This window comes from Bos indicus, chromosome 10, assembly GCF_029378745.1.
Source record: "Bos indicus isolate NIAB-ARS_2022 breed Sahiwal x Tharparkar chromosome 10, NIAB-ARS_B.indTharparkar_mat_pri_1.0, whole genome shotgun sequence".
Lineage (NCBI taxonomy): Eukaryota > Metazoa > Chordata > Mammalia > Artiodactyla > Bovidae > Bos > Bos indicus.
The window spans coordinates 102,264,277-102,283,662 of NC_091769.1; the positions used below are offsets into that span (position 1 = coordinate 102,264,277).

At 42.0% G+C, this 19,386-nt stretch overlaps 1 protein-coding gene across 9 annotated transcripts in view; it reads right to left on the bottom strand.

Annotated features, from left to right (window-relative positions):
- The window catches only part of RPS6KA5 (ribosomal protein S6 kinase A5), a 196,289-nt gene that overhangs the window by 72,623 nt on the left and 104,280 nt on the right, over positions 1 to 19,386 (bottom strand). For 7 of the 9 annotated variants that reach the window (XM_019969394.2, XM_070798031.1, XM_070798030.1 and 4 more), the window contains 2 exons: positions 11,414 to 11,529; positions 8,520 to 8,627 (listed from right to left, as the gene is read on the bottom strand). The exons of 1 other annotated variant lie outside the window; for it this stretch is intronic. In XM_019969394.2, the coding sequence (XP_019824953.2) occupies positions 8,520 to 8,627; positions 11,414 to 11,529 (224 nt within the window). The remainder of the gene's footprint in view (positions 1 to 8,519; positions 8,628 to 11,413; positions 11,530 to 19,386) is intronic. One more of the 9 variants, XM_070798034.1, reaches the window with a different exon arrangement.

The following is a 19,386-nucleotide window of genomic DNA, read 5'->3' on the forward strand; positions in this document are numbered from 1 at the left end:
CACCGTAAAAAAAGTTATTAAGGGACCTGTGAGGCAGACACCTGAGGAAAAAGCCATCTGTGTCTCCCTCCCCCTTCTCCCATCTGAGGGCAGGGGACCTGCTCTGACATCTGATGGAAAAAAACCTTTACAAAGGTTTGCTTTACAAACCTGTAAAAAACCTTCACAGAGCTAAAGCTTGCATTTTCGTATCTGAATACTGTGTACTATTGTTTGACCAGAGGAAACACTGGGGCCACAAGAACACTCTGGTTTATAGGTCTCCTATTTTCCCAGCACATCCATCTCAATATTTACCTTAAAATAACTAAAATTATCCAAGAGTCACAGAGGTTGGCAAATGACTACAGGACTCACTGACAGAGACTTAACAGGCTCCTTGGGAGCACACACAGAGGGAAGGAGTCATGGCTGGACGCCACTGCAGGCCCGTCGGGAGGGGACACTGAATTCCGCCTGGGGAGCTGCCCGTCTGCCCCTCACGCAGAGTGGCCCCTGATGAGCCCTGAACCTCACCCAGGCATCCCGGGATCTGCACGGTGCCTGGGGAGCTGCCCGTCTGCCCCTCACGCAGAGTGGCCCCTGATGAGCCCTGAACCTCACCCAGGCATCCCGGGATCTGCACGGTGCCTGGGGAGCTGCCCGTCTGCCCCTCACGCAGAGTGGCCCCTGATGAGCCCTGAACCTCACCCAGGCATCCCGGGATCTGCACGGTGCCTGGGGAGCTGCCCGTCTGCCCCTCACGCAGAGCGGCCCCTGATGAGCCCTGAACCTCACCCAGGCATCCCGGGATCTGCACGGTGCCTGGGGAGCTGCCCGTCTGCCCCTCACGCAGAGTGGCCCCTGATGAGCCCTGAACCTCACCCAGGCATCCCGGGATCTGCACGGTGCCTGGGGAGCTGCCCGTCTGCCCCTCACGCAGAGTGGCCCCTGATGAGCCCTGAACCTCACCCAGGCATCCCGGGATCTGCACGGTGCCTGGGGAGCTGCCCGTCTGCCCCTCACGCAGAGTGGCCCCTGATGAGCCCTGAACCTCACCCAGGCATCCCGGGATCTGCACGGTGCCTGGGGAGCTGCCCGTCTGCCCCTCACGCAGAGCGGCTCCTGATGAACCCTGAACCTCATCCAGGCATCCCGGGATCCGCACAGTGTAACAGCAGAATTCCGAAAGTGATATAATTAACTAGGTGCTTATCAGAGAAAGAGGTCATTTAAAACTTTGCTACAAATAAGGATATTGAGGGAGAATAATGTACAATTCTCATTCGTATGTTTTGATTTTGCTCACAGTAATCGGAAATCTAAATACGTACGTGCCTCTTTAAGTGGAAACTTGGAAAGTATTTCCATGAGCATTACCTCACTGTGTCCAGATGAAAACCATATACATTACATATGACAAATACTATTTTATAGACGAAGAAATGAAGACTGAGGGGGGCTAGTGACTGACCCGACATGACAGAGCCGGGAAGCAGAGCCCGAGAAAGATCCTTGGACTGCAATATGCACTCTTTCCACCACACTAAAAATGCCTCTTCTATGTTCAAAGAATTAATTAATGAATAACATTATCTGAACTGGGCAAAGATTACATTTTTCTATTTCCTGGAAAGAAAAAAAAATCTATAGAACTTTTTAATAGCTACCATGGTTCAGTTCAGTTCAGTTGCTCAGTCGTGTCCGACTCTTTGTGACCCCATGAACCGCAGCACGCCAGGCCTCCCTGTCCATCACCAACTCCCGGAGTTCACTCAGACTCACGTCCATCGAGTCAGTGATGCCATCCAGCCATCTCATCCTCTCTCGTCCCCTTCTCCTCCTGCCCCCAATCCCTCCCAGCATCAGAGTCTTTTCCAATGAGTCAACTCTTCGCATGAGGTGGCCAAAGTACTGAAGTTTCAGCTTTAGCATCATTCTTTCCAAAGAAATCCCAGGGCTGATCTCCTTCAGAATGGACTGGTTGGATCTCCTTGCAGTCCAAGGGACTCTCAAAAGTCTTCTCCAACACCACAGTTCAAAAGCATCAATTCTTCGGCACTCAGCTTTCTTCACAGTCCAACTCTCACATCCATACATGACCACAGGAAAAACCATAGCCTTGACTAGATGAACCTTTGTTGGCAAAGTCATGTCTCTGCTTTTGAATATGCTATCTAGGTTGGTCATAACTTTCCTTCCAAGGAGTAAGCGTCTTTTCTTTTTTTTCTTTTTTTTTTTAAATTTTATTTTATTTTTAATCTTTACATAATTGTATTAGTTTTGCCAAATATCAAAATGAATCCGCCACAGGTATACATGTGTTCCCCATCCTGAACCCTCCTCCCTCCTCCCTCCCCATACCATCCCTCTGGGTCGTCCCAGTGCACTAGTCCCAAGCATCCAGTATCGTGCATCGAACCTGGACTGGCAACTCGTTTCTTACATGGTATTTTACATGTTTCAATGTCATTCTCCCAAATCTTCCCACCCTCTCCCTCTCCCACAGAGTCCATAAGACTGTTCTATATATCAGTGTCTCTTTTGCTGTCTCGTACACTGGGTTATTGTTACCATATTTCTAAATTCCATATATATGCGTTAGTATACTGTATTTATGTTTTTCCTTCTGGCTTACTTCACTCTGTATAATAGGCTCCAGTTTCATCCACCTCATTAGAACTGATTCAAATGTATTCTTTTTAATGGCTGAGTAAATACTCTTTTAATTTAATGGCTGCAGTCACCATCTGCAGTGATTTTGGAGCCCAAAAAAATAAAGTCTGACACTGTTTCCACTGTTCCCCCATCTATTTCCCATGAAGTGATGGGACCAGATGCCATGATCTTAGTTTTCTGAATGTTGAGCTTTAAGCCAACTTTTTCACTCTCCTCTTTCACTTTCATCAAGAGGCTTTTTACTTCCTCTTCACTTTCTGCTCTAAGGGTGGAGTGATCTGTATATCTGAGGTTATTGATATTTCTCCTGGAAATCTTGATTCCAGCTTGTGCTTCTTCCAGCCCAGTGTTTCTCATGATGTACTCTGCATATAAGTTAAATAAGCAGGGTGACAGTATACAGCCTTTTCCTATTTGGAACCAGTCTGTTGTTCCATGTCCAGCTACCATGGTAGTGAGTTATAATTAACTTAGATACTTCTGTTTTAAATGTCAGGATGTCATTTTTCTTCCGGTTTTATTTATCTACCTGAGGATTCATGTTAATAATCTGTTGTGAATCTTTCAAATGCTCAATATTAAATTATGAAAACATAGAATGCATATACCATATTTAAGTATAGTGTAATTAATACACATGAATATATTGCCTTGACATTATTTTGTTATAAACAGGTAAGAACAGATGCCCTTTTTAGAAAAATGCCTTTAAAGTCTTCAATGTTAAAAATCATGTATTCACTACCTAGCAGGCTGACTCATAGTAAGAACTGGAAAAATGTTTGCTGAACTGCATCCTTAAAAAAATCCTATGATAAGCATATATTAACATGCAGATATTTAGAAATATCTTTTTTTTTTCCAGATTTTCAAGGGATTTATCAAATTCTGTGTTGAGAAAACATATCAGTAAAAGAACCAAGTTTGTAAATTGTTCATTATCATATGAAATATTGTTAAGGCTTCTAAAATAAATCAATTTTATCCACTATGCAATTTAGTTAGCAACCTGCAATCTAGAAATAATTATATGACGTAGTGATGAATACCTCTAAAATCTAGGCTCACGAGGGCAGGAATTTGTTATGTTCACTACTGTACTTCCAGAGTCCAGCACAATGCCTGGCACACAGCAGTACTCACCAAATACTTGTTGAATATTAAATTAATAAACACAGAAGGATTCCCCAGCAGTCCAGTGTTTAACACTTGGTGCTACCACTGCAGAGGATTCAATCCCTGGTGGGGGAATTAAGACCCCCCACGCCACACGGTGCAGCCAGCAACGAACAGAAAACAACTATACAGACAAGTCAGTAGCACGCCACGAAAAGAAACTTCAAACATGTCGAAAAAATAACTTCCTGGGTGGGAGGTGGGAGGGAGGTTCCAGAGGGAGGGACATGAGAATTCCTACGGCTGACTCATGTTGATGTATGGCAGAAACCAATACAATTTTGTAAAGCAATTATCTTCCAATCAAAAATAAATAAAATCAAGAAATAAAAAGACTTGTCAAACAAAGTAAAATCCTGAAAATTAAACAGAAAAATACATTTCCTAGGTCCAGTGAGAGCAGAATTTGTAATACATGAAACTGTGATAAACCAAAAGAGAAGTAGGTTTGGGTAGGGCAATGGTGATTCAGTTTTAGAAATGCTGAGCTTACCCGATCTAGGAGAGAGTTAGGGGAGACACGCCAGCGGGAGGTCATGCATACTGAGGAAGCAAGGCGGGGAGCGCAGAGTTGCAGCGGCCAGGCTGAGAGGCGATGTCCAGCTCCACACCACCAGGCAGTCAAGTCAGCTGAGGACTCGACAATACCCAGAGTGCAGGTCAGCACCGGCCGAGGCAAGAACAGGGTCAGTCAACTGGTGGGAGGTGCGAGTCACACTGGAGTAGGTTAGGGAGTGAGTGACAGGCAGGCGTTTGTACAAATACTGACAAAGGAAAACACAAGACCAGAGCTGAAAGGGAATGTGCGATTCTGGGACTGTTTGCCGTTTACCACTCAGTCCTCTCCCTTTTAAAAACTTAAGACAGGAGAGACTAGGCTTAAATGGTGATGGGAACCGTCCAAGTGGAAGAAGAAAAAGGGAGAAAAGGAGAGGGATCAGTCAGAGACAAAGATGCATAACCTCTCTGTAAACTGTCAACCAAGGAGGAAACCCTTCAAAGTGAAGCTTACGCTGAAAACCAAGGAGGTAGCAGAGGAACAGCTCATTCCAAGAAAGATGGTACTTTGACATGTCAGGCTGACACATGAAACCAAAAAGGAATGCTAGCTAACTGAAACAGAAATCGCTGGATGGGAATGTTGTCGAGGTGTAAAAGGTCCAGACAGGGAAACCTGCTGAGCAGATGCAGGTGAAATCAGGACAACACAGGGTCATTACATCGAGTTTTAATAGGCTCGTTCGATTGAGGTTTAGGGGACTCAGAAAAAGAAGCTTCCTCCTTGAGCCCTGAGAATTAAACCTAAAGCCTAGCACAGTGGTATCGTCCTCTTCAGCTAAGAGCAAGAGTAAGCTGGTCGTCTGAGGGGAAAAGACAATAACACATAACTACACAAAATGCAGCTAGGCTGCAATTGGTGAATAACCAGAGAATCCATAAAGTACTTCTCCACCTCAGACTGAATCCCATTATTTCATTTTTGGACCTAAACAACCAAAGCTTCAAACACTGACATCCAGTAAGAATTCCCTTCATTCCCTTGAGGAGTAGCTGTTGACACGTCCAGCAAAAAACATAGCCTCCCTTGTGAAAAGTGACACAGCTGATTCAGTTACTCAGCAGCTCTGACTCATCTGTATTAAAGCCCAGTAACTCTGATCATGCTTGATTTTTATTTTTGCTTTGGTTTCTAACAAAAAGGGCCAAGTCTGTTTCTGCCATCTGCCAAATGACCAGAAGCGCAGAAGCACATGTCCAGAAACACAGGATTCACTTTCATCGTTGTGTCACCAGAGCCTAGCCTGAAGACTAGCAGACAGAAGGCTCTCCACAAATAGATGGAGTGAATGAGTAAATACATGAACGGTTCCATGGAGAGAGGAAAGAGTGATCACCAGATCTCTCTGTGCGGGGAGAGGGGGGTCCTCTGTCTTCACATGCCAGGATCCTCTGCTGGTCTACTGAAGTCACCAGAGCCCTTCTCAGAATGTTTCTGAATATACGGTAGGACAGAGCAAACTAAGACAAACACCGAAACCAAAACAGAAAGACAAAGTGCGACACCGTCTGGAACATGCTTCTGTGGCCGAGACTGCGGTCAAGCCTCAGGTGTCACTCGGGAGGTCTGGGCGGACCACCTCACGGGCAGAACCCCAGGCGCCAGCACCTGCAGACTGCTGTTCCAAGAGAGGGGTCCTGCCCACTCTTGTCTCAGAGTGCGGGGGCAGCAGAGGCCACAGCAGTCCCACGGTGAGGGTCCGTCCTCCAGCTGCCTCCTGGAGTCGCCGGTGTCCTCGCCCTCCCCCGTGGCCCTTGTCCCCGAGTCCACAGTCTGCCTGTTTAGCCTTCACAGCTCTCCACGAGGATCAGGAGGGCAAGGCTTTCTGTGCAGTAGTGCAGACACGGGGTCTTGGAGGGGAGGTATCTGTTTCTTACAATAGATCCTCTTGTGTCCTGCACGCCTGTGATGAGGACTAATCCCTGAGCCTTTCTGGGGGCTAGAGGTGCAGATCAGCCTGCTTTGGGGCTTCTCCTTGTCGCTGGCTTAGGACTCAGATGCCTCAGGGGTGGAAACTGATGACGACTAGTGTTTCTGCTGTCCACTTCCCAGAATCTGGTTGCTGTTTTCCTCCCGCCTCCTCCCACATTTTTTTCTTCTACAAAAGAGGGTTTATTGGGAATCAACAAAGAATTGCAATTTGGGATCCACATCTCTAGTGAGCCACAAGAAAATCCTCAGGGAGAGTGTAGAACAGACCGTGTTAATTGAGGGAAAAGGCAGTTTTGAGGGCTATGGCGAACCAGTGTCCGTAGCTTTTCACTGGCTGGATCCTGAGCCTTTCACTGGCTGAGTTCTTGCTAAGAAAACAGACGCATCTCCTCCTTCCCCTTGGTCTTTGTGTAGAACTCCCCCTTCTGGCCTCCTAACAGGACTTAACTGAGGTTCTTGGTTTGTTTGTTTTCCGCCCCCCAAGATTTCCCCTTTCTGAGTCAGACCCTTCTCTGAAAGCACCACTGATCCGTCAGGTTTCCATTTCAGTGATCCTCTCTCCCTTCTGCATGCACACCCAATTCACTCCTTTTCTTTTACTTGTAGGGGAGCCTGGTGGGCTGCCGTCTATGGGGTCGCACAGAGTCGGACACGACTGAAGCGACTTAGCAGCAGCAGCAGGGTTTAGTGAGGAAACAACCATGAACATATTTCATCCGTCACTTTTTTTAAGTTGCTTCTAAAATTTTAAACAAGAAAAATTTGATAAACGAAACTTTGAAGTAAATTCCCCAAAAGTTCATCTCATCTGCTTTATAACTATGATTTTCCTATCAAAGATAATGAATATATTGTTATATCCTCAAGTTCATGAAGGTAGAGACCATTTCCCCTTAATCTGTCACTGTATTATCCAATACCTAGCATAGTAGAGGAGGTCAAGAAAAATTTATTCATAAGTGATTGAATGAGATAGATATGATTAAAAAAAAAAACTGGGATCCTTTGTTTTCATACTTTTAGTACTTATCTAATTCACCTAAGACTGTTTTGGAAATATTCTAAAAAGTAAACAATCAGAAATGGATACACCTAATCTAGAATCCAAGAATGTGTTTCACAACACAAAGTCCTTTACTACAAAAATTTTACTATAATTGCGTATATTATAACAGAGTTTCTTGGACAGAAAAGAACTGGCATTCAAGTTTACTTAGCTCTCTTGAAAGACTAGTAGTATAAAACGTACTTTTAGTTTATAATTGCTACATAAATAGTATTTAATTACAACTAAAAATGTATAATTTTAAATGTTAGTAAATAAATCTGTGATGAGTTTTAACCAATACTGAAAATGCAGAGTCCTCCATATTTAAAATCTGTCCATCAGTTATTACATTTTAATTTGTATGGGCAAAACAGCCCAGCAAGTTTATTAAAAGCTTAGGTCTAGTAAGTAGATCCTTGCTGTTTTTGTCAGATGAGCTTAAAGGGCCGTAAGACAGGCCCCCTCTGCATGTGCGCCGCGCGGGCTTGTTCTGTGATCCTCCCCACTCTGCATGTGCGCCGCGCGTGCTCTGTTCTGTAACGTGTGCGCCGAGCGTGCTCTGTTCTGTAACATGTGCGCCGCGCGTGCTCTGTTCTGTAACATGTGCGCCGAGTGTGCTCTGTTCTGTAACATGTGCGCCGCGCGTGCTCTGTTCTGTAACATGTGCGCCGCGCTGCTTGTTCTGTGATCCTCTGTTTTGGCCACAGTGCAGGCACGCGCCTCTCAGTTCCCACAACAGGGATCAACCCACATCCCCTGCACTGGAAGCAGGGGTCTTAACAACTGGACCACCAAGGAAGTCCCCGTTTTGTAATTTTCCATTGGCTATTATCTAAGCTAGGATTCTCCTAAAAGGCCCAAAGGGTTATTTAAAAATTTTAGTCATATTTTACAGAGAAAGTTAAATGTGTAATTTGGTTTTGTAATTCTGATACATCCATGAAAGGGTTACTTCTAACAGGATGCTTCCATGTTAATTTCAAACTAAATACCTTACAGTCATTCATATCAAAATGTTCCTCTGCAAACTTGTACAAAAGTCCATAATTTGTTTAGTACTATCCCATTAAATGCTCCTTCTACAGTCAATTTTCATCATTGTTTACATTCTGCTTTACTAACTTCAAATTAAAATAGAATACTCACTTCGTCAGCCACAAACTCCTTACTCAGACCAAAATCTGTCAGCATCACGTGGCCATTAGAATCAAGCAGAATATTCTCAAGCTTAATGTCACGGTATATAATCCCCAACTGTAAAAACAAACAAAGATGCGTTTTAAAATAACAATTTTCAAAAAATAAACTAGGAAAGTCTTTATTATGAACCTTGAAAACAAACCAAAAAAGGCATTCTCCTGCTCAGGGTGCTGTGATGACTTTTGTCATAGGCAGAGCAGATCTAAGTTCCTCTAGCTCCTTGCTTATCTGCTGGGCTCCTTGGGCCTCTGGAACCACGTTCCCCATAATGAGGGAACACTTCTGTCGGACTAGCTTCTCTGGGGTCTACTTTGACGACTGCTCCTTCCTGGGTTACTCTTTGTGATGGATTTCATCCTCCCTCCAGAGGATCTTCAGGGGCTTTCTTAGCCAATTCATGTCTATCGTTTCTTAACGGCTTCAGAAGGCCTTCCTGGTTAACCAGTTCCTGCACTGGCCTTTTTTTTCTTCCCATAGAGCACCATAATTACACTGTACTTTTCTAACTATCCCTCTATTTTGTTTTGTATATAAGTTTTATTGTAAAACATCTTAATTATATGACATAAATAAATCTACCCAAGTTATACAAGCAGTACCTGACAAACAAGAACTCCCCGTTTCATGTTACGTCAGCCTGGATTAAATGTTTTTAAACTCTTTATACTGAGCATTAGCAAACCTAATACTTTGTGCTTTCATCAACACCAAGTATATGAAAAAGAAGATTCCTGATACTTACTTAAAATCAAAAGATTATACAAGGAAAAACACTAGGCATTTTCTTTCAAGAACCCTTTCCCCCCCATATTGTAAAACATGACTGTTCATTGTGAATGCACTGTCTGCTGAAGAGATATCTGACTTGAAGCCCACAAGCACCTACCAACCAGTATGACTTTTTTTTTTTTCCCCCAAACAACCTCTTTGGAAAAGATTTTAGGAATAAGTCATTTACTACCTGCTTTACCACATCAGTTCCAAGTAAACTCCCCGTTTTTGTCTCTCCTGAAAAATCAGTGTTAGTAGACATACCAAAATTAACATTTCTGGCTTTGTGCTATATTTCTTTGTATTTCTCTTTTTACAAGGTAAGATTAAGAGAAACTGAACGAAGATCTAATCTGTATACACTTTCCATATCAATTACATTTATATCGGGTATCATCATATTCTCTACCTCTCTGTTTCTGATTACCCTGTTTTAATAATAATGAAAGTTGATGGATTTTCCCTTTAATAAACAGAATTAACAGTTTTCATACAAATTAAAAGCTGAATTTACTAGCTTATTTGTTGGAGCTTTGCATTTTGTATTTACACTTATATTTATGGTGATTTCACCATCATTTTTATGTTATAAAAATTACATCTGATTCCTCTAAGCATAAAACAAAGCTTTTCAGCCTATTACTAGGTCCAATCTGATGCATGTATTATATATATATATATATATAATACATACATACAATAACATGTGTGTGTGTGTATATATCCCACAAAAATAACTAAAGGCATAAAGCTTACCTCCACACCATGGATTCTATCAGAAGGAACACGGATGCCTCTCCCCACACTTCAGTTAAGCACTTAAGCACCCACCTGAGGCTCCCCTTGCTTTATGGCCCTGCAGCCCTGCGCCCCAGAGCCACTTTCACTTCCCTTCCTGTTCATCTCCCTTTCCTTCATTCCCCTTAGGCCTCCTGTTCCAACCCTGTCCCCACCTCCCTGCCCAGTTATGCTTCTGTCTGGCCCAGACTCACCCATCTCTTCATCCTTTCCTTCCGGTATCTTCTAATCTTTCCTCACAGCCTCTCCTATCCATTGCTTCCATGTTGCAATCCCAATCTCCCTGCCCTTTAAAAGTTTCATCTTCCCCCTCATTTCTCTCCATTCTTTTTTGTGCTGTATACTCATCTCTTTCATCTCTTTTTATCTGTAATCTAGTTTAGAACATGAACATATAACAAAGAAAAATAGTGATTTTATGACGTACTCATATTATCCAAATGTAGTGATTCAGGTCATGCTCCTTGTGGTCTCACACAATTATGATAAAAAATATTCTAGTACTTTCTATTTCTTAGGCAACATACAAACCTAATCCACATAATGACTGTTTGCTTCTACAATAATGTGTCCTCATTAAAAAGTTTTTAGTCAAAATATCTTGGATCAAGATTAACAGTATCTGAAATAATATTTTTTTAAATTTAAGCTGATTTTACAGAATTCAAACAGCATCACATACATACATGAATACCACTTAAAGTTTTTAGTAACTGAGCTCATGTCAATAAAGGTCATGGAGCGGGAGGGATGGAGGGGAGCAAGAGAGGACCTCGGGGCAAAATAAACGGAAAAGAGAGCCAGAGTTGGCAGGGGGATGGCTGGGTCTGTAGGTAAGTGCTTCTTTCAATTATCTCAAGCTAATAGGGAAACATACCCTGAAGGAATACAGGCAGAGTCTGCAGTGGAGTAAGTCACAATTAAGGAAGTACATATTATGACTTGTGGTTTCATCTTAAAGGTTACTTTAAGAATAATTTTTTTTTTTAATTCTAATGATACTGTGTAATAAGCATTAGGATTTTTCATGAACAAAACCAAAAAAAAAAGTGCTCAGGTTCTGCTTTTTTAATCTGCATCCGGGGAACTACAAAAGGAAAGAAAGACTTTTAAAGAGGGAAGGCTGAAACTGAAACACTGCTTGTGGTCTGTAAAATGCCTCCACCACCTCCACTAAGACAACGACACATCAACACGTTAGCTCTCTTCATTCCATCCTCACCTGTTAACAGAGTTTTCAAAAGACAAACCCCGGAAGCGGAGCGTCTTACCTTGTGGAGGTGTCCGAGGGCAAGCACGATCTCTCCGACATAGATCTGCACCTCGCGCTCTGTGAAACGCTCCCTCTGAGAAAGATGAGTAAAAAGCTCTCCACCATTTATATAATCTAAAAACGAAATATAGTTTTTCTGTCTTTGACTTGTATTCATAAACTAAAGGAAGTATTTCCTTTTAATCACTTTGGATTAACCATAAGGCACTAATTTTAATATATTATTTTTGCAGAATGCTTAGTATATAGTTTCATATAGAAAATATTACTAAATTTATATAAATACAGTTTTATAAGTTAATGACTACCCTAAAATGCAATCAAATGAATTAGCATAGAATATTGCTATTAAAACTATTATGTGAAATCTGCATATATTTGAACAATTTTCCCAAATGCAGCAAATCAGAAACCTGTGCCATCACCACACAATCTTAACTTGCTATTAAGTACCAAATCACCAACGACTACAGTAACTAAAGTAACATGAACGGAGTAAAACAAAGCAAACAGAAATCCCAGCCATTGCTTTGTGGTAATGGCCAGTCACTTTTTTTAAGCAGATTCCCTGTTTTTCAGAATTGTCTGGAAAGTCCTTCCAAAACTGTGTATTAAGTAGCAGGTAATCTTCTTATTGCGCCATGTAACTCAAAAGTAAGAGCAGGAGAACACAGCTGAATCAAAACCTGAAATGAAAAGAGGTGCGTTTCCCTTTCAATTTGCCCTTTTTATCCCACGAGGAATAATGAAATAAGAGACAAAAAAGCTACAGCGAAAAATAAACAAGGAGCTGAATAATAGCTGAATAATAATAAGCCACAACAGAGTCCATAATCGGCTCTAAGACGACACTTACTGATAAACTGCTAATAGTTTGATCAGAAACTGACCATGACTTCCACAGACAGCACTTGTGTGTGAGAAGCAACGCACACCTAGGAAACAGTCGCAGGCGGGGGTCACGAACGCGAAAAGACACGCCTGAGAAAGCACACATCCCGGGATAGTCATCTGTCACGTTTACCACAATCTGATCAAAGACCAAAGGAAAATCTTCACAAACTCACAGATTTTTATCTTGCTCATTTAAATTCCAAACAGCAGATTCCACAGAATGAAAGAGCTCTAAAAGCTAGTTGGGTGGCAACGTATTTTACAACGCACAAGAGAGCAAAAAGCACTGCCCTTCTAAGACTTCTGTATTTTGCCAGATACTTCCGGATTTCTGCACTTAATTATATCCTAACACAAAACTAATTATTAAAAAGGTGTAAAGGAACACAGCACTCCTGCAAACTAACAAGGAATATTTTCTACCTTTAAGTAGTTACTTATTTAAACCTGGTTGCCACTGTTTGTCATGGCCCAGAAGTAGGTGTTCATAGGTCAGCTGACCAAATGACAAACTCCTACGCATCCCTGAATGTCCTATTCAATTATCTCTTCAATCACCACTCAAGCAGAGTGGATTAGTTCCTCCTATGTAACCCACTGTACTTATTTAGACTTACACCACATCAATTATCTTGCTGCACTGAAAATATCTGCACACTTTCTTTCTCTGCTACGTTCTGAGCCTTTTAAAGTCATGATCAACGTTTTCATCTTAAAAAATCCAAGTGCTTCCATGCAGTATGCACTCAACACATGCTTAGTGCTTTATGAACTGAACACAAATCCTTTATACTGGAATAAATACTCTGAAACTCAAAGGCAAGTGGGTTGTGGGGAAAAAAAAAAAACCCAATGTGTTCCTGTCTTTGAGGCAACTTGATATAATCCAAAGAACTTAGGCTTTATAATCAAGAGACTTGAACCAGGTCACAGAGTCAGACAACCAAGTGACTAACACAGACAATGGCTCCACTGTGTCCTTACCTGAGCAAATGAAGTCTCTCTCGGTGCCAGTTCTTAATAAAACGGGAATCAGAACCACGAGAGATTACTGTTGCTCAGAGCACAAAAAAAGTGTTTTACTTTCATTTACTGGGGAGACTAAGAAAAATTAACTACAGATCTAAGAAGACAAACCTAAAACGACATTAAGTAGCTTTCCTACTTGTAGAACAGGCCAACAGCCCAAGGAGCAGACCTGACATTCATAACATATGCCTCATTTGCAGGCACAGGGTTGCACACGGTATAAGGTGAACCACCAACTCTATCCGGTGGTCCAGGCTTCAACACCGGGAAGGCAGATAGAGAGGCAGCCAAAGGGCTACCACAGCAGGAGCTATGACACCTGGACTCTCGCTACAGGACAGATGCCCTCGTCTACGGCAGGGCTGTGAGGGATGTGAGGGTTGCTACCACAGCAGGAGCTATGACACCTGGACTCCCGTTACAGAACAGATGTCCTCATCTACGGCAGGGACGTGAGGTTAGCGGGAGTCTCTAATAAGATCAGCATCCGGTACCCTCAGTAGTTATAATTCTAGTAGGTCTGTTTGGTGGGTAGTGGTGTGTCATTATGATTTTAATTTGCATTTTCCTGAGTGACAACATTATTTAGTATCTTTCCATGGCTTACTGGATATTTCTATATCTTCTTTTGTGAAACATTTATTAAGGGTTTTTTTTCTTGCCCCTTTTGGTTTTTTCTATTTTGATTGAAGTATAATTCACATACTGTTAAGTCCACCAGTTTGAAGTGTAAGATTCAATGGTTTTTCACATATGAAAACTTGTACAACCATCATTATAGATTCAAATTTAAAATATTTTTACACACTCCCTCCCAGAAATCCCAATTTATCTGTTTTTCTTTAGCTGCTTTTGCTTTTGATGTCACATTTAAGAAATCACTGCCGAAACCAATGTCAAAAAATGTACCCCTATGTTTTCCCCTAAGAGACTTACAGGCTTAGTTCTTACTTTTCACCTTTGACCTGTTTTGAGTTATGTTTTGTATATGCTGTGAGTTATGGTAGGTCTGGTGTGTCGTGGTGTGTCATGATGGTTTTAATTTGCATTTTTCTGGATAAAAACATTATTTAGTATCTTTCTATGGCTTACTGCGTGGAACATATGAAATACGTTTGCATATGGTTATCCAGCTGTCCCAGCACCAATTGTTTAAAAGACTATTCTTTCCTCACTGGCATCCTTGTCAAAAAATTGATTGACCATAAATGTGAGCATTTATTTCTAGACTCTCAATTCTATTCTATTATTTCTATGTCTATCTTTATTCCAGTGCCACACTTTCTTGATTATTGTAGCTTTGTAGCAAGTTTTTAAAGTGTTAGTCTTGGAATTTAATTCTTCCTTTTCAAAACTGTTTTAGCTATTCTCAGGTTCCTTGATTTTTCCATATAAATTTTAGAATGACTGTCAATTTTCATAAGAAAATAAGCTGGGATTTTGAGAGAGGTTTGTTAAATCTACAGATCAATTTGGGGAGTACTGCCATCTTAATAATATAAAGGCCTTCAATCCATAAACATAGGACCTTCTATCACTGTGAAGTGACTCTTTTTTATTTTTACTAACACTTTTTTGTTAAGTATATTTTGTCTGTTATTAGCACAGCCACTCCTGCTTTCTTGTGGTTGCTGTCTGCATGACTTACCTTTTCCCATCCTTTTTTTTTTAACCTATTTATACCTCTGAATCGGAAGCTCCACACGTGGCGCTACAGGAGAGACTGAGGCAGGAGGAGAAGGGGACAACATAGGATGAGATGGTTGAGCGCCATCACCGACTCGATGGACACAAGTTTGAATAGACTCCAGGAGATGGTGAAGGACAGGGAAGCCTGGCGTGCTGCAGTCCATGGGGTCGCAAAGAGTTGGACACGACTGAGCAATCGAACAACAACACACCTCGGAATCTACTGTGTATCGACTATAAACAGTGTATGGTTGGATCTTTCCCTTCATCTGACAGTCTCTTGTCTTTTGACTGTACCTATTAATCCATTCACATCGAATGTTATTACTGGTACAATTGGATTTGATGTTGTTTATTCACTCAGTCATGTCCACTCAGTCTTTGCAACTCCACGGACTGCAGCATGCCAGGCTTCACTGCCCTTCACCAACTCCCAGAGTTCACCCAAACTCATGTCCATCGAATCGGTGATGCCATCCAACCATCTCATCCTCTGTCATCCCCTTCTCCTCCTGCCTTCAATCTTGCCCACCATCAGGGTCTTTTCTAATGAGTTGGCTCTTTGCATCAAGAGGCCAAGGGTATTGGAGCTTCAGCTTCATCATCAATTTTTCCAACGAATATTCAGGATCGATTAACTTTAGGACTGACTGGTTTGATCTCCTTGCAGTCCAGGGGACTCTCAAGAGTGTTCTCCAATATCACAGTTCAAATGCATCAATTCTTCAACACTCAGCATTCTTTATGGTCTAGCTCTCACATCCATACGTGACTACCGGAAAAGCCAGTATGAGCCACGAGGGCTTCCCTTGTGGCTCAGCTGGTAAAGAATCCCACCGTGATTCAGGAGACCTGGGTTCAATCCCTGGGTTGGGAAGATCCCCTGGAGAAGGGAATGGCTACCCACTCCAGTATTCTGGCCTGGAGAAGTCCATGGACTATACAGTCCATAGGGTCGCAAAGAGTTGGACACAACTGAGAGGCTTTCACTTCACTTTCACTGCAAGAACCATAGCTTTGACCTTTGTTGGCAAAATAATATCTCTGCTTCTTAACATGTTCTCTAGGTTTGTCATAGCTTTTCTTCCAAGGATCAAGCTTCTTTTAATTTCATGGCTGCAGTCACCATCTGCAGTGATTTTGAAGCCCAAGAAAATAAAGTCTCTCACTATTGCCATTGTTTCCCCATCTATTTGCCATGAAATGATGGGACCAGATGCCATGATCTTAGTTTTTTGAATGCTGAGTTTTAAGGCCAGCTTTTTCACTCTCCTCTTTTACTTTCAACAAGAGGCTTAGTTCCTTTGTGCTTTCTGCCATAAGGGTGGTATCATCTGCATATCTGAGGTTATTGGTATTTCTCCTGGCAATCATGATTTCAGCTTCTACTTTATCCAGCCCAGCACTTCGCATGATGTACTCTGCATGTAATTAAAAAAAACAGGGTGACAATATACAGCCTTGACGTACTCCTTTCCCGATTTAGAACCAGTCCATTGTTCCATATCCAATTCTAACTGTTGCTTCTTGACATGCACACAGGTTTCTCAGGAGGCAGGCAAGGTGGTCTGGTATTTCCCATCTCTTGAAGGATTTGCCACAGTTTGTTGTGATCCACACAGTCAAAGGCATTAGCATAGTCAATGAAGCAGAAATAAATGTTTTTCTGGAACTCTCTTTCTTTTTTGATGATCCAGTGGATGTTGGCAGTTTGATCTCTGGTTCCTCTGCCTTTTCTGAATCCAGCTTGAACATCTGGAAGTTCTCGGTTCATGTACTGTTGAAGTCTAGTTTGGAGAATTTTGAGCATTACTTTGCTAGGCTATGAGATGAGTGCAATTGTGTGGTAGTTTGAACATTCTTTGGCATTCCTTTCTTTGGGATTTGGACAAGGAAGTGGCAACCCACTCCAGTATTCTTGCCTGGAGAATCCCATGGACGGAAGAGCCTGGTGGGCTACAGTCCATGGGGTCGCAAAGAGTCGGACACGACTGAGCAACTTCACTTTCACTTCTTTGAGATCGGAATGAAAACTCACATTTTCCAGTCCTGTGGCCACTGCTGAGTTTTCCAAATCTGCTGGCATGTTGAGTGCAGCACTTTAACAGCATCATCTTTTAGAATTTAAAATAGCTCAGCTGGAATTCCATCACCTCCATTAAGCTTTGTTCAGAGTGATGCTTCCTAAGGCCCACTTGACTTTGCACTCCAGGATGTCTGGCTCTAGGTGACTGATCACACCATTATGGTTACCTGGGTCATTAAGATCTTTTTTGTATTGTTCTTCTTACGTCTGATATTTTACTTTTTTATTTTCTATATATTTTATATCTTTGTTCCTCTATTCCTCCTTACTTCTTTTTCATTAAGTAAACATTTTTAAGTTATTTTCTTAGTGGTTACTCTATGGCTTACCATATATTATCACAAACAGTGTGAGATTCATACCGACTTAATTCCAGTGATATATACAAACATTACTCCCACATAGGCCTACTCTTTCTTCCTCCTGTTTGAGACATTATTGTTATATATAGCACAACTATATGTGTTACAAACTCAACAATACATTATAATTATTACCTTATATAGTTTTATGCTTTTCAAAGAGGCTGAAAGGAAAGAGAGTCAGTATATATCTACAGTCTGCCATTTTAGCTTCCCCATTTATCATTTTTCAGTTCTCTCTACTTTTTCTTATGGCCTTCCTTTGGCATTGGACAGCACAGAGGTTCTGGTCATTTTAAGGATTTCGTCTTTTACTCTGAATGACATAAGAAGCCTAGGGAAGATTCTGAGTGCAACAGTAGTATGACAAGGCTTCCATTTTGATAGATCAATGACTGGCTCTTTGTTGAGAACAGTAAGAGCAGAAGTAGGGAGGCCACCTTCAATGAACAAGGAGAGGTGATGGAGCCTGGGAGAAGGGTGACGGCAGTGGTGGTCAGGGTCCAGCCCACCCTGAGCACATGAAAGGAGGGCACGGACCCTTAGCTGAGTACACAAGCCTGCGGCAAGGGCAGATGTGAAAGGGACGATTCAGAGTTCACTTCCAGAAAGGAGAACACACAGGTGTCTAACCAATAGTGAAAGCTCAATAAATGGTACTTATCATCAGCACCATCTTGAATCACACATTGTCAGAATGTGAAAAGGGACAAGAGAGCCCTTCTGGAATCCTTTCAGGAAGGTGGTGGCTTAGTCACCCCATCATGTCAGACTCTTGCAACTCCATGGAGTGTAGCCTGCCAGCCTCCTCTGTCCAATAGCATTCTCCAGGCAAGAACACTGGAGTGGGTTGCCGAAGAGAAAGGCAAATTTCAGATCATTAAGAGGAGGCTCCATGTAAATTCCTTGAAATTATGCACAATTTTTTCAAGTATATGTAAGCGTATGTGCATTCTACTGAGAAGGGAGGGGCCACAGATTTTATTAGATTCTACAAGGAGTTACAAGCCAAAACAGTTCTCAGAACATCACTCTTAAGACAGCATTATAAATCTGAATGGAAACACGCCAATCAAGTTTACTTATAAACAAACCAAAATATGGACTGCCAGCACAAGGGACACATCTGAGAGGCGTGTCCTCCAGCTCGCCAGCAACAAGCACCTCATCATCACAGTGCAGACACCCAGCACCACTGCTTCTGAGCGTTCAGATCGCGCGTCCCTGACTTCTAGCCTTGCTTGGCATTAGCTGTCCTGGAGCGTCTTGTACTTGGAATTGGACTGATGAGGCTCAGAGCTTACAAAAGTGAAGTGGAGCATGGGTTTTCATTGACTTCTGAGGGTGTGCTGGAACTGCACTCTGGTGTCTTTATACCTCTGTGTTTATCCAGAGAGCCAGCAACTCTGGAGAGGGGAATGCTGACGCTTGTTCTTGAGACTAAAAACCTCTTAGCCAGGCAGTGAGACAACATATAAAACAAACTTTAGAAAAGACTACAAAGATTATTATTAAATTGAATTGAATTATATAGTTTTTATTCTCTTAGAACAATGGAATCAGGAATGCAGGCAGACTCTGGGAGAGTTAGCAGTGGTGGGAATACAGTCAGAGATATGAAAACCCAAATTGTTACTCACATCTGAGAGGAAGATTCTTCTCAGCTTTATAACTCAAGGAGCTCCCATTCCCCTCCTCCACTCCCACCCCTTGCCAACTGGGCATAAATTACATTCCTCCATTAAAAAAAAAAAAAAAAAAGTACTGAAAAGCTCAGATGGAATAAAGCACCTGAGTGGAAACTGTCTCCTATCAGAGTTGTTTAAGATCTACTCTGCCTGGTGGGCCTCGGTCCATGCCAACTTATCTCCCTTGAATAACTTTCCTTTCAAAATTATGCATTCATTAGAA